At 39.0% G+C, this 15,178-nt stretch overlaps 1 protein-coding gene across 2 annotated transcripts in view; it reads right to left on the bottom strand.

The window, feature by feature from the left end:
- Positions 1-233: 233 nt before the first annotated feature.
- The window catches only part of b4galnt3b (beta-1,4-N-acetyl-galactosaminyl transferase 3b), a 199,931-nt gene continuing 184,986 nt past the window's right edge, over positions 234-15,178 (bottom strand). For both annotated transcript variants that reach the window (XM_072552183.1, XM_072552184.1), the window contains 6 exons: positions 12,233-12,531; positions 10,967-11,120; positions 9,751-9,823; positions 5,761-5,914; positions 4,617-4,743; positions 234-2,168 (listed from right to left, as the gene is read on the bottom strand). In XM_072552183.1, coding sequence (XP_072408284.1) covers positions 2,060-2,168; positions 4,617-4,743; positions 5,761-5,914; positions 9,751-9,823; positions 10,967-11,120; positions 12,233-12,531 — 916 coding nt within the window. In that variant the 3' untranslated portion in view covers positions 234-2,059. The remainder of the gene's footprint in view (positions 2,169-4,616; positions 4,744-5,760; positions 5,915-9,750; positions 9,824-10,966; positions 11,121-12,232; positions 12,532-15,178) is intronic.

Consider the following 15,178-nt stretch of genomic DNA (forward strand, 5'->3'; position numbering starts at 1 on the left):
AAAAACTATAGTTGCAAAATCCTAGAGTAAAAGACAGAAGATAATTAAAAGAAATAATGAGTTAGATAGTAGAAGTTACTCTGATCCCAGTGATTAGCAATGTGCTTTAATTTCATGCTTTCAGAAAGGTTTCACTAGACAAGTGGCAAAGTCAATTCCTTCCCTAATTAATAAGCTAAGCGACCACTAATCAACAGTGTTTGAAGAGGGATGAAAATAATAACCAGCATATGTAAAAGTTTCAAAACAAAACTTTTATTTCCAAAAATCACAATTATACACAACTTAGCAATTTCATAGAAATCATTAACCCTTCATCCCAGCATTATTAAAGCCAACCACTACAATGTACAGATACAGTTAAAAACAAATTCTACAGTAATACAAAAGTCTACACCCTTGGAAAGAACCTTGATCAAAAGTGACTTGACATCACTAATGTTTCTTGTTGGTTTCCTTGTTTATTTAAGTATCCAAAATAAAAGCAAACTACTGTCCATGCTGGGAATCTGAAATCAAATCAGGAAGTTCTGGGAATTCTCACCATGTCTGGCAGTACTGTAGAGACAGAAACGGAGTTAAGTCGAATACATCTTTCCTTCAGAACATATTTGATGCAAAATATTAATTCTATTTCCCTTTCGACAGATACTGCCAGACCTGCTAAGCATTTCCGGGACTTATTGTTTTTGCTTAAGTACCCAAAATGTGTTTGAAAAGTACCTAACGTTCTCACATCTACCTTTATAGAAAAATAAATTCTGATTGAATTTTGTGATGAGTTTTTATATATATAAGACTCATAATTGAGGTACTTGTTTACAAACACAAGGAAGCAAAAATAGCTGTGTATTCTGCATACTCAAGTAAAAGTATAGGTGCACAGTTAATTTGTATTGAAAGAGTTAAATTAGATCTGTAAACAGGAGAATGAAAGGAGACTTGAGATATTTTGTGTGCACACAGTTTGCATCAAAGTATAACTTAACCAACTTACTCCAATAATGAATCATTTGATTCCATGGCTGTACGTTAAAAGAACAATTGAAGTAATTTCCCTCATTGTAGTTTACGTATGTTTACTCAAAGATGATCCTGCATCTAAAATGAAACTAGATCACAGCTATGTGTCATGCACAAGCATGCCTAGAAATTCTGAGACATACATGTAGCCTTATTGCTAATAGAAAAAAATATACTGGGTTCACTAAAGTATGTGAGTGTAAACGCTTCAAAGTGTTAAAAATGGAAATAGTAACAAGAACATTATCCTGAAAATGTACACAGATGAAGAAAAATCACATGCTCAACCTTACCAACCGAGGTGGTAATAATACTAATTAAAGAGAATGAATTTGACCTTGTTTCTTTTAAATATTTCCCATAGTATTTAAACATTAAAATAGGATCATTAATCTCCCCTTCCCAAAATTAAATGGTTACAAATATGGCAAATGTAGAATCCTGACGCATAACATTTTAATTATTGAATTATTCAATTTCCAATGAAAGACGTAACTTCCAAAGTATTAGCAAGTTTTTAATTTGTGACAATAAAAATGATCACCCTGGTAGACCCATGAACATTTTCATGTGAGAGAAGATGAAACTGTGCATCTGTATAGCCCTGTGAATATCATAGTACCACACAGTGCAACCCCAAAAATAGAACTATTATTTCAGTTTTACATAGTCCTCCAAATGAAAAATGTCAATCTATATTTTTGCTTTATTGTTCCATAGCATAACTCTTTATTTCAGACCCGAATGTATCAGGATCATAGCATTTCTTTTGAATAAAAAAATATAAAATATCTTGTTAAGCTTTTTTCACCACTTACAAACTTAAGTACTGAGAGAGGCTCTTTGTAATATACTTCCTGGGTTGAAGATCACAAAACCTATGCTATTAGTAGCCTGAGTTATTACAGCAGCAGTTCCTTTGTCTTCAGATACATTTTGCCTAAGACAGCACTGTACTCCATTTGTTTTTGGACAGGGTAATTCGATCCTGACTGGATAAAGTGCATGCTAGCCAGACTTCCTCTGGTCACTGTAACTACGTCACCTTGACTTGTTTCCTATTCCACATTCCACGTTTGGAGTGGTAGAAATGAAAGAAGTTTCTCATGTATAATCTTTCCACTTCCAACCCAGCCTGGAAAATCCTATGAATAATAAAGAATAAACATCACTCCATGCTTTCAAAAATCACACACTCTGACTTTTTTTGCTTTTGCTCAGTGCAGTTATTGTATTGCTGAATTTATGTTCCCAAGCATGTGACATTTTACGACGAAGAGATGCCCAAAACAACAACACACCCAGTTCATAAATATGGAAGCACCATCAAGATAATTACTGAAGAGGATCTTCCAGAGATTCTTCCCTGATGAAGGAAGATGATAATAAAAGCTGGGTAAAACATAAAATAAAATTTACACTGACTGGATTTCCAAAATCTGCTGGATTCTGGGGCAGTCCCAGCAGATTGGAAAACTGCAAATGTGCTGCCACTGTTTAAAAAGGGAGGTAGATAAAAGATGGGGATTTATTGACTGGTTAGCTTAACCTCTGTATTGGGGAAGATGCTTGAGTCTGTTCTCAAGGAAGAAATAGCAAGGCATCTCGATAGAAATTGACCCGTTGGGCAGAAGCAGCATGGGTTCATGAAGGGCAGGTCATGCTTAACACATCTTTTGGAATCCAATGAAGACATTACGAGCAAGGTGGATAATGGGGACCCAGTGGATGTGGTGTACCTAGATTTCCAAAAAGGCCTTCAACAAGGTGCTGCACAAGAAGCTGTTGTATAAGATAAGGATGCATGGCATTATGGATAACGTATTAGCATGGATAGAGGATTGGTTGACTAACAGGAAGCAATGAGTAGGTTTTAAATGAGTGCTATTGTCGCTGGCTATCAGTAACTCGTGGTGTGCCACAGGGATTGGTGCTGGGACTGCAATTATTCACAATTTATATAGATGATTTGGAATTGGGGACCACGTGTAGTGTGTTAAAGTTTGCAGATGACACTAAGATGAGTGACAGAGCAAAGTGTGCAGAGGACTGAAACTTTGCAGAGGAACATAGATACCTTGAGTGAGTGGGCAAAGGTCTGGCAGATGGAATACAATGTTAATAAATGTAAAATCATCCATTTTGGAAGGAGTAATATTAAAAAGGATTGTTACTTGAATGGTAAAACGTTGCAATGCGCTGCTGTGCAGAGACACCTGGGTGTCCTTGTTCATGAATCACAGAAAGTTGGCTTGCAGGTACAACAAGTAATTAGGAAGGTAAATGGAATTTTGTCTTTCATTGCTAAAGGGATTGAGTTTAAAAGCAGGGAGGTTATGCTGCAGCCGTACAGGGTGCTGGTGAGGCCACACCTGGAGTACTGTGTGCAGTTTTGGTCTCCTTACTTAAGAAAGGATGTGCTGGCACTAGAGGGGGTGCAGAGGAGGTTCACCAGGTTGATTCTGGAATTGAGGGGGTTGGCTTATGAAGGGAGACTGAGTACACTGGGATTCACTGGAATTCAGAAGAATGAGGGGGATCTTATAGAAACACATAAAATTATGAAAGGGAATAGATAAGATAGAAAATGAAGGTGAAACTAGGACAAGAGGGCATAGCCTCAAGATTAAAGGGAGCAGATTTAGGACTGAATTGAGAGGGAACACCTTCACCCAGAGGGTTGTAAAGCTACAGAACTCCCTGCCCAGGGAAATAGTTGATGCTGTTTCAGTAAATGTTTTTAAAGCGAAGATTGCTTTTTTTTAACAATAAAGGAATTAAGAGATATGGCGAGAGTGTGGGTAAGTGGATATGAGTCCACGATAAGATCAGCCATGATGTTACTGAATTACAGAGCAGGCTCAAAGAGCCAGGCGGCCTACTCCTGCTCCTAGATCTTATAAATAAGTTCACATTCATGAAAATAAAATGCCAGCAAATCCTATTCTATCTTTCCCTCTCTCTGATTTCCAATGGATTTTAGAGAAAGGGTTATATGTTTGCAAGAGATTTCTTTTCGATGAACTAAAAGGTACAGCCTTTAGCTTCCTCTGAATATTTATTTAAGTGGGTTCAGCAGTACAGATTAGATGGGTCTCAGGCTTCATCTCTGATATTTGGGGTCACCAGTTTGAACTGAGATCATTTGTCACTTGCATTCCTGACTCTGAAAGAAAACAGCCAGATATTCTTTTTCTGATTACTACTCAATGTCCATTCCTGAAATCATGTCTGAGGACACTGTGGAACTTGATCATTAAAATGACCTCGTACAGTTCCCACACTCAATGACCCTGACCGATATTAACTTACTCAGTTTTCACAAGAATAGGGGTTGGCCATTCTGCCCTTCAAACATGTTCACAATCCAATGAGATCACGGTCAATCTGTGATCCAAATCCCACCCTGGGCTTTTTCCCATATTCCTTAATATATCTGGTTAACAGAAATCTATTGATCTCAGATGTAAAATTAACCATTTTTGTTGAATTGAAAATAAAACAAGAGGTGAAACTAAGTTAAAACCATGGCTTTTTGTTGCCAGCTTTGCACGCGTTCCATATGAATTTTTATGTGACTTCAAACTTGTTACCTATCCAGGAGTTCCCAGTCTTCTCCGCCCCAACGGTCACGGAATTCTTTTGTATTCATCCCACCAATTCTGTCAAGATCCGATTTGTAGATTCCTAGCAAGCCAAATCCATTCATTTCCCAATATCCTAGAGATTATAAGAGCAAATTAAATATAACTTATTTCAACAATGTTTGCCACTTCCTGAGCAGGCACATGATGTTTTCTGATGTTGCCTATTATACCTGGAGGCAAGGAAATGTGCAGATCACACAGGGAAATTAGGAATTAACAAATCATATACTTCAAGGCCAAACTTGGGTGCACAATTTGTTATACTGGGGCTTGGCAGACTTCTTGCTCTGCAGTCGTCGCTCCCGTGTTATAAAAATTCAAGGATCCCCATATTGTGCAAGTTCCTTTCTGCAGAAAAATTGGTTATACAATTATGGAAACAAAAGTTTCTGGTTTTATGTATTCATTCCACACTTGGTCATTAAACGTCTCTTAGGGCAGCTCCAACATTTCACTGTTTCCAGTTCAACTAAATCCAAAGTTCAAACAGCGACCTTCATCTTTATTTAATTCATCAGGATAATGGCAGCTGTGGGTTGTTTGCACAAAGCTCCAAGTCTTTAGCGCTCTTCAAATCTTATATGGAATTTGGTGAAGGAAGTTCTATATCATCACTCTGCGAGTTTTGTTGATTTGAAGCTGATATTTGGTATTTACTGCGCATACTTACAGCAATTTTCCTTCCCTTGTAACTTATATGCTTCCCACTAAGAGACTTCCCTTTTTATACCTTTTTTATACATGTATGTAATCTGAGAATGTGTTAATTTCTGTATTTGCAGCGTGCAATAAACATGCATCAACTAGGGTTGGGCATAAATGAGCCTTACCCACTTTCCATTCATTTACAAACATTAAAAGTATCCTGGCTCTCAAACAAATGATGAGAAAAGCATGATAGCTAAATTTCAAACAGTTGAACATAGAACTTTAAACAAAGCCTCGGGCATTCCTCTATTTGTTACCTAATATCGATATACATTTTTGTTCTTAGAATTAGCACACTTGAGAGATTAATGAGAAGAAAATATCCCCAAAATAACTAGCAAAATCATAACCTCAAAACTAGGTAGTCATTGTCGTCACTTGCCTTCAGGTTCCTGTGGAGAGGAGCCACAGTTCAACCTCATTACTATTGGAGCAAATGCCATCTTTTCCTCCACACAATGTTTTCTGATGCTGTCTATTATGCCTGGAGGAAAGTTAATGTGCAGATCACACAGGAAAACAATGCTGTGATCATCCTGAAAGTATAAATAAGGAAGGTATCAATAAACGATGAAGATTTCAACATCACTGTAACCTAGGATTGCAATGTCAGTTCTCAAGTTGTCCTGAAAGAGCCAGTTTTTGGTAGAAATCTCAACATAAACAATAAGCAGTAATACAGGCATTCACATGGATGTTGGAAATCTAGGTGTGAATGTTAACATATCCCACTATGTCTCTTTCTTTATTATTTCATGGAATGTTGCTAGCAAGACAACATTTGCTGTCGATCCCTAATTACCCTTGAATTGCGAGGCCACTTCAGAGTCATTTACATTGCTGTGGGTCTGGAGTCATATTTAGGGCACACCAAGTAAGACTGGCATATTTTCTTCCCTAAAGGATGTCAGTTGACTTAAAGGTTTTTATGTTAAAGATAATGATTCCAAGGTTAGCATTATGAGACAAGCATATAACTCCCAATCTATTAATTGCATTTACATTTCCCCAGTTGCTGTGATTGAATTTGAGCCTGTATACTGAGAGCATCAGCTTGGCCCTTGAGATATTAAGTCCACTGAGATTACCACAATGTCATCAGCTTCAAAAACCCTTTGAAAGCTCAGGCCAAAATATCTTAACTATGCCCCCTCCATTCAAACAACCCATCATATCTTCATGCCAAATCATGCCCTTCACTTACCCACCTCCATTGGGACCTCTATGCCAGCTCATGACACTTGCATGTTTATTTACCCAGTTACATTCTGTGGTAAATCAATAACCCATTTAGTAACACTAATGTGTGAAGTGGTTTTTAAAAATCCAAAAAAATCCATTCACTACTTTCATTATGAAACTGTTGTTGCTTCCAACTTATAAATATATCAAACAACAAGATCTTTAAAGTATCAATAACAGAAGCATTTAACACATATTTATAAAAGCAAAATACTGTGGATGCTATAAATCAGAAATAAAAAGAGAAAATACTGGAGAAACACAGTATTTGTAGCGAGATAAACTTAATGTTTCAAGTCTGATATGACTCCACCTAAAACGTCTCTTACAGTTATGTTACACCTCAGGATTGCCTTGTGGCATCCATAAGGCAACATACGTACAGTCAATGGTAGCTGAAGGGTGGTGAAGTGTGTAGTCTTCCTATAGCCATGCCATTTACTCCTGTGCTACTCGCTGGCAAGTGACAGTGAAAGGTAGGCAGTTTCTGAATAGAAAAGTAGCATGACCTCTTTAATGCAACATTGGATTGAAAGTGATGAAATGTTGTTAATATCTCCAGTCCTAGATTGGAAAGAGCCCAAAGAACAATGTTCATGGTAAAAGGTGTCTTCACAGCCGCTGGTAATACAGCGTTGAGGTTGCAACAGAAGCTGGCAGGCAGCAGATTCCAGGAAGGACTTTTATCCTGATGTGTAGGCTGTCTAACGTAGATTAAGTGGGAGAAAACTAGCTTCCTGCCCATTCTAAGCCATTATGACTTCCTGCTGAGAGTTCTTCTTCCTTCCCTCCAGTGGTTTGTCCTGGTCCGAGTGCCCTTTGTTCATTCTTTCAGTCATGCTGGGTTCCTAAGGAAATATTGTTAAAACGACCATGGTCGGGAGAAACCAGCTTGAGCAGATAACTTGAAGTCTGGACAAAATTTCTTCAACACCTTCCCTGCAGATTTTAGCAATTGTAAAGGATTTCAAAAAGCATCAAACACATGTCCAATGCTAAAGACAGCCCAACAACCTGAAAGTAGTTGATAATCATTTTAAATTGGATGCTGAGAGAGTGAAGATCCTCACGGCTACATGTTCAGTCATACATGATTCAAAAAGTGAGAGAAAGGGACAGAGAGGGAGACTGAGAGAGTTGACTGTGAGAGAAAGAGAAGAGTGAGTATTGACTGGAGTACTGGACTCCAAATAACAGCAACTGCATCAAATCACTATTCTACCACACAATTGTGGATGTGTGCTTAGTGATGCCATTTGAAGATCATTTACATTGTTGAAATTTTACACTGATGGACTTTTCTCTAAACGTGGTTACAATATAGTTGTAGATGTTCCAAACGTTGGTGCTGTGGCACTCATACCCACTCTGTACTATTTACCTTATCCTGTACAGTCATAGAGATGTACAACACAGAAACAGACCCTTTGGTCCAACCTGTCCATGCTGACCAGATATCCAACCCAATCTAGTCCCACTTGCCAGCACCAGGCCCATATCGCTCAAAACCCTTCCTAATCATATACCCATCCAGATGCCTTTTAAATGCTGCAATTGTACTAGCCTTCACCACTTCCTCTGGCAGCTCATTCCATACACGTACCACACTCTGCATGAAAAGGTTGCCCTTTATGTTCCTTTTATATCTTTCCCTTCTCACCCTAAACCCTCTGGTTCTGGACTCCCCGACCCCAGGGAAAAGACTTTGTCTATTTATCCTATCCATGCCCCTCATGATTTTATAAACCTCTATAAGGTCACCCCTCAGCCTCCGACTTTGCTTCACAAGGAGTCCAATGAAAAGTAACTTTGACTGTTTAACAAATTGAAATTAATTTGTAGCTTGGCTTTGAACAATAAAATGGCTTTTCGTTTAGCTGTGTTTCTTGTTGCATACTTATGTCTGTCAGCCCCAGCTGCAGTCCATCTTTGCACTGGTGTAATTTTCAGTTGTCTGGCATTTTGTCCTACCATATTATCCGGGCTAGACCCTGATCTTATATGGTGGCATGTCTTTGTCGGCTCAGGACCCAGCCCAAGGTGGTCACCTGTCTTTGTTAGCCTAGACCCAGGTTCTGCTCTACTTTGGCTCTGCTGTCTTTGTCAGGTCCTGTTAATTTTTTCCACATTATGGAACCTCACCACTAACGCTGTTGTGGATCCTTCTCTTCCCCACCTTTATTGTGCATCTGTCTTTCTGGTCAGCTCCATCATCCTTGTTACTCTGTAATTGTCCGTTGTGAATTTCTTACTCCTACTATGGATCTTCTAAATCCAATTGTAACAGCGTTCTCTGTTTTAAAGAGAGCTTTCTCTGGTACAACAAATATAAAGATAGATGACTGTTACTAACATCTGTATGCAACAACACAGGGACATCAACTGCAATGGATCACATCAACAACGTTACTTCAGGGTGGACACACCTAACTTTACTGGTGCAAAATCCTTTAGCTCTAGAGAAAAACAACACCTTATTGATATCTCAAAACCAATGTTTTCTCATAGCTCTTTCACAGAATGTCTCTTTTGGTAATCAATCGAAGCCAACAAAAAAAGACTAATTTAAGTGCTAGCTCCAAGAAAATAAATTCATCCACAGCCTGAAAGTAATTCCTGAAAATATGTAGGTATATATTATCACACGTCACCCTGGATAAATTCATAGCTTGCAGGAAATATATTGATTACATTATAATTTATAGAAAATAAAAACAGTTGTTGACTTATTGCCACATTCCATGTCATTATTTGTTGAATGATTCAATGCAAAGTTGTAGTGACACAAACATGGAGAGGCTGTAGGTGAGAAAACATGAAGAACAGCAATTGAAAAGATAAAGTGAAAAATAATTTTGAAAGAAGTAGGCTGTAAAACATCTTTCTCTTTTTGCCAACATTTTGAGGAATACAGCCTAACACATATCATGCATACCCATTATTGGATATAAACTGAACACTTCATAGCGTACATGGGCATCTTGCTCCATTCACGGAAGTCAGAATAGCAAGTAGCATAATATGCTGGAAGAAACATTCAGTTCAAGCGTATACTTATCTGTTACTGGGCAGACTTAAATAATAACATTTAAAACACTGTGATAATTTTTAACAATTTAATCTTTCATACCTTTATTATATCTATTCCAGCCTGCAGACCAGCTGAGCGCTCAAAATTCCCCTCAAGTTTCACATATTGATACCTGTTCACAAAGCAAGAACCTGAGTCAAGAATGTGGACATTCGCTCTTAACTACATACTTGTTCCATTAAAAAAAGGTACTGTCCTTATTGAATCACATAGCTAATGAGAACTTTATTGCTGTTTTGAGATAAGCAAAAGCAGCTGGACTACGCACTCTTTTTCAGCTTTACATAAACAACATCAAAATCAAGGGCACTTTATCCATAGTCATTAAACAATTGAAAAGTAAAACACTAACAGTATGTCTTAACCTCAATTTGTAAGAGTCCCCTTTGACGAATGAAAGTGGTTTATTTTTCTACTTGTGGCGCCAGCTATACTGGTGGGGAAATGGTTTGCAATTTAACATCAATTTGTGCCGAAATCATATAATTGCACCAACAAACAGCTCAATATCATGAGGATTCAGTTTGTTTAGGTCCTTGAAGCTAAAATAGAGTAGCAAGAGGTACACCATAACAGCATTAGCTGCATCAAACCTGAACTCCAAAGATGAAAAAGACAATGTTGCTGTCTGTCCACTGTCTCACTGAGATTTCCACTAGTGGAAAGGTTCAGAGATAACAATGTATAGGAAACATAAAACTGTAAAATTGTCACATGTGGCAAATGCTACAGCACAGGAGGAACAAATATAAACAATGAGAAAGGAATGAAAGTCTGAGATATGAAGAATGATCCGTAAAAGTGGCATAATATAGAATTGTTGCATTATAATGTTAAATCCAAAGTTCCTCCTTCTGTTTGCAGGAGCAACTGTAGATTAAATCTCTGTTTCTATATTAGCCAAATAAAAATATTTATTAATTCCTTATTGCCACTGTCACATTGAGAATATGCTGTCTAGATTAGAGTGATGCTGGAAAAGGATAGCAGGTCAGGCAGCATCCAAGGAGCAGGAAAATCGACGGTTTGGGCAAAAGCCTGCTCCTCAGATGCTGCCTGATCTGCTGTGCTTTTCCAGCACCACTCTAATCTAGACTCTGATATCCAGCATCTGCAGTACCCACTTCTGCCATAGAGAATATGCTACCTGTTGGGCAAGGGTTTATATCCATAACCTAACCTCAATGCAAAGAGTTTTGAGATTTTGTTGTCAAGTTCTTGAGAGAAAAGGCCAGTGAGAGAAAGTTACAGCTACCTGGTCAGCATGCTTTGTTTCAAGGCCTTTTCAACATCCATGTCTGTGCTACTGTAATCAGTAATGATGACATTGAAGTTCTCATCTCCAGTAGCTCTGTACAACTCTTCCATATCAAAGATAAACTGCTGCACCCACCGGGCTTGATTTTTGACTGCAGGATGAATAGACAAAGTATTCCATACTGTGAGTTTACTGGGAAACTTCATTCAGTTCAATAAGTGCAAGAACACTTTTAAAGTCACAATGTCCCTTCTCACTTGCAGGCCGTTATCCTCTTTTACGGATTTTCACAACCGTTAAAACACTTGAACTTTACATATTTTGGGTGGAATATTTGCAAACTTATTTATCAGTGTGTTTTACATTCCTGGCCTTTTTACATACCCACTGCCCTGTGCTACTGACTGACCTTTATCTTAGGCAAGAAAATTCCACTCTTCAAGAGATTTATTGATTATTGTCTAGTTGAGATATTGAAAATAGTTCTGCAAAACTCCATTTCCTCAAGTTTAAACCAAAAAAGATACAATTTATAATGTTTCAAAACCAGTTTGTTTTGTACAATAATTCAAAACAATTCTTGTTTTGCCCAATCTTTTGCTGCAGAAGAGGAAGACATTACCAATTGCATTATGGTTATTTTGTAAAAGTAGCAATGTGTGGGTGGGGATGATAAGTAAAGGTATAGAACAGCAAGTGTAATGTGACTATAGAGTTCCCATATTACACCTCAAATACATTTCATTTGGGAAACAGTCACATTTGGATAAACTAATAATTTGTGGCATTGACAGGGGAGATGGTAAAATTTGTACTGTATGACCAAGGTAAATTCAATAGCTTGCTGGTATGTGGCAAGATGGGAGGATCAGTCAGCTTGGTTAATGGCTATTTGGTTAATAAATAGCTTCAACTGCACCAATATTACTGACATAATTTAAAAATGAGGTTTCTACTAGGCCTATGAAAAGAAAAATCTGAAGAGATTTGCTCACTTATCGTAAAACATACAACAGTGTAAGAATGCAAAGCAGTAGTCATGTTAGTTCTGAAGTAAAATTATTTTTAATATTAAGTAGTTAGTAGGTGTAATATTCCTTTATTTAAAACAAAGGGTGCCCCTTGTTAAAACTTAGCTAAACTATTGCTTCACAATATCTGTTGCTAAATGCCATTGTCCTCATTTTGATTTCTTAAAGTTATCAGATCTCTGTTAAAATTGATATCCCATTCCCAAGTGCAGACATTAACGTGAATCTTTACCTGGAACTATAAAGTGTACCACGGCACTGCGCTGCCAGTTAAATCCAGTTGGTGCACACAGCATAATCTTTTCTTGCTTTTCTTTGAGTTGCCGGCCTCTGTGCCTAAAAACAGCTCTCCTCTTCCGTCCATCATCACCATGCATATAGTAACCATTTCTGTTGAGGCCATAAACGTACTCTGATAATCGCACAATAGTTTTTTCATTCACCAACAGTGCAAGTTCCAGGAGATATCGACTTCCATGTATGCGATCAAGGCGCTTTTCAACACCGACCAACTGATGAAGTGTATATATTCTGTCACCAAATAAATAAATCATTCTTATAACACATGCTTCATTCAACTTGCAATCACTCGAGTTACTCATCTTCCACCTTTAATATTATTGCAAGCATAGCATTTCAGTTTAAGCATCCCTTAAGCCTTACTGACCCAATGAAAGCAAGTATGACATTGCCTTGCAACCTTCCAGCAAGTGCACCTTAAAATATGTTGGTACTTTGTGATGAACAGTTTTCATGTTTTGCACTTCAACCTTAACATTAGCCCGGGACAACCAGCCTCAACAGTTCCAATTCCCACACCAAATCCTTTCTGGCCTCACCAAGTTATACTATCAGAGGAGAACTCAGAAGCATTAGTGGTTAAAAATAAATCTGTGAAAAATACAACAGTAACAAATAATATTTTGCTCACTTTTGGTCAATAAAAAGCCTAGCATTTATACAGTGATTTTCCCGATCACCAAATCTCTCAAAACATCTTATGCTAAGAAAATACTTTTGCAACGTAGACACTGGTATAATGTAAGGAGCACAGCAACCAATCTGCAGCCAACAAGCTCCCATGAGATATGACATTCTGTTTTTGTAATATTGATTGAGGGATAAATATTGGACTGCACTTCAGGAATAACTCTCCTGTTCTTCTTCAAAACAAGGCCATGAGATTTTTTACATTTGCCCCAAGCAGGCAGGCAGAGCCTTGGCTTAACACCGTAACCAAAGTTTGTATCACTGACAGTACAGGACATCCTGAGAACTGGATTGTTAGTCATTTTCTCAAGCCCTGGAGTGGGATTTAAACCTAGAACCTCAATATTCAGAGGCAAGAGCACTTCCCAGTATTCCACTACTGACCTATTTAATAATATTGCGTTCAATGCTTGACAGGTTACCATTGCACCTCAAACATTTACATACAAGGAGGGTAAAATTTGATGGAAAACACTGGTATGATAAGCACAATGAAAAATAAAATCTATATTTAATGGCCTCAGCTTCCTGGCCTCAATTCATTAGTTTTCCAACAAAACTGACAAGAGTACAAACCAAACGTATCCCAGTCAGTGAATCCATCAAAGGCCATGGGTAGTCTGTGGTGCAGTGGGTAGTGTCACTGCCCCGAGTCAAACACTGAGTTCAAATTCCACTTAAGAACCAACCAAGGAGGGTGTGTTCATAACAGGTTAATTGTTAAGCTATAAATCTTTCCAACTGCTTATGGTACTGACAAGAGTGGGAGAGGCCCTGAGTCAGTTAATCTTAAACTAACAATCTCACATAAATGTCAGGATTAAGGCTAACTGGTTTGAAAACCATTCACCCAATCCAAAAAAGGGATGATTGAAATCAAGGTGATGAACTAGAAATAAGGTGGCCCTATGTAACATGGGAAAAGCCAAGGGAAGACCTCAATGTTATCAAAGGTTAGACACTACAGATGACTGGCTCAAAAGTGAATTCACAATACAGGTCAGGTAATAAAACTGAATGTCAAAACAATCAGAAAGAATACGGATTTATATAGCAGAACCAGTTAGGTGGGGTTGTTTGGTGTATCCCAGAGATGTTCTCTTAAACGTTCCACAAGGTTGCATCCTGTCTCCCCAGTGTAGGGGAGACCACCTCGTGAGTAATGAACACAGTAGACAAGGTGTTTGGATGTGCAGGAGGTTGTAAGCGCAGGTTTTGCATCTCTTGCGGTGGCAAGGGAAAGTGCCAGGAGTGGAGAATGCGTTGGTGGGGAGCGTGGCTAAGCAGGGAGTGGCGTAGGGAATGGTCTCTGCAGAATGCTGATAGGGATGGGGAGAGAAATATATCCCTGGTGGGGTCTGACTGTAGGTGGCGGAAATGACAGAGGATGATGCACTGTACCCGGAGATTGTTGGGGTGGAAGGTGAGGACCAGGGGGTTCTATCCTTGTTGCAATTGGAGGGGTGGGGTTCAAGGTCAGAGGTACGGGAAGTGAAGGAGATGTGCTGGAGGGCATTGTTGACAATGTGGGAGTGGAAATTGTGGTTCTTGAAGTAGGCGGTCATCTGGAATGTTCTAGAGTGGAATTGCTCCTCCTGGGAGCAGATGCATGGTGGTGGAGGAATTGGGAGTAAGGGATAGCGTTTTTACAGGAGTGGGGTAGAAGGAGGAATAGTCAGGTGTAGCTAGGATGCTCCTGACCATGGGTGAAAGCTGCTCTCCCCCCTGCCTAATCTATACTTGACCACATCATCCCCTCCCATCAAAAATACAATTACCCACACCTCACAATTATCACCCCCTTTTCCACACAAACAGAGTCCAGAATCTCCTTTGTGTGATAGTTGCTCCCTTTGATCTCCCCAACCCCGTTGCCCCTTCATTTAACTTGACAGGCCCAGCAGAGTGACTGTGGCCCACACATCCGACCTAATTGTACAGCCCCAGATGATATCTGGCTAGACTCCTGGCTGATGTCTGTACATCTTCTTGACCGCAGCAACCCTACACCCAACACTGGACTGGCTAATATGGAGCCATGGTCACAATCTGACCACGATCTACTGCCCAGAAAGAAAGGACTTCCTGACAGACATCACTCCACCAGAAACCTGGCTGTGGACTGGAAGTGGAGGCTGTCCCAGCCCTCCTGTGCTGGGATCCCTGACTGATAGGTACCTGCTTGGAT

The sequence above is a fragment of the Chiloscyllium punctatum genome, chromosome 32 (genome assembly GCF_047496795.1).
Source record: "Chiloscyllium punctatum isolate Juve2018m chromosome 32, sChiPun1.3, whole genome shotgun sequence".
In the NCBI taxonomy this organism is placed as follows: domain Eukaryota; kingdom Metazoa; phylum Chordata; class Chondrichthyes; order Orectolobiformes; family Hemiscylliidae; genus Chiloscyllium; species Chiloscyllium punctatum.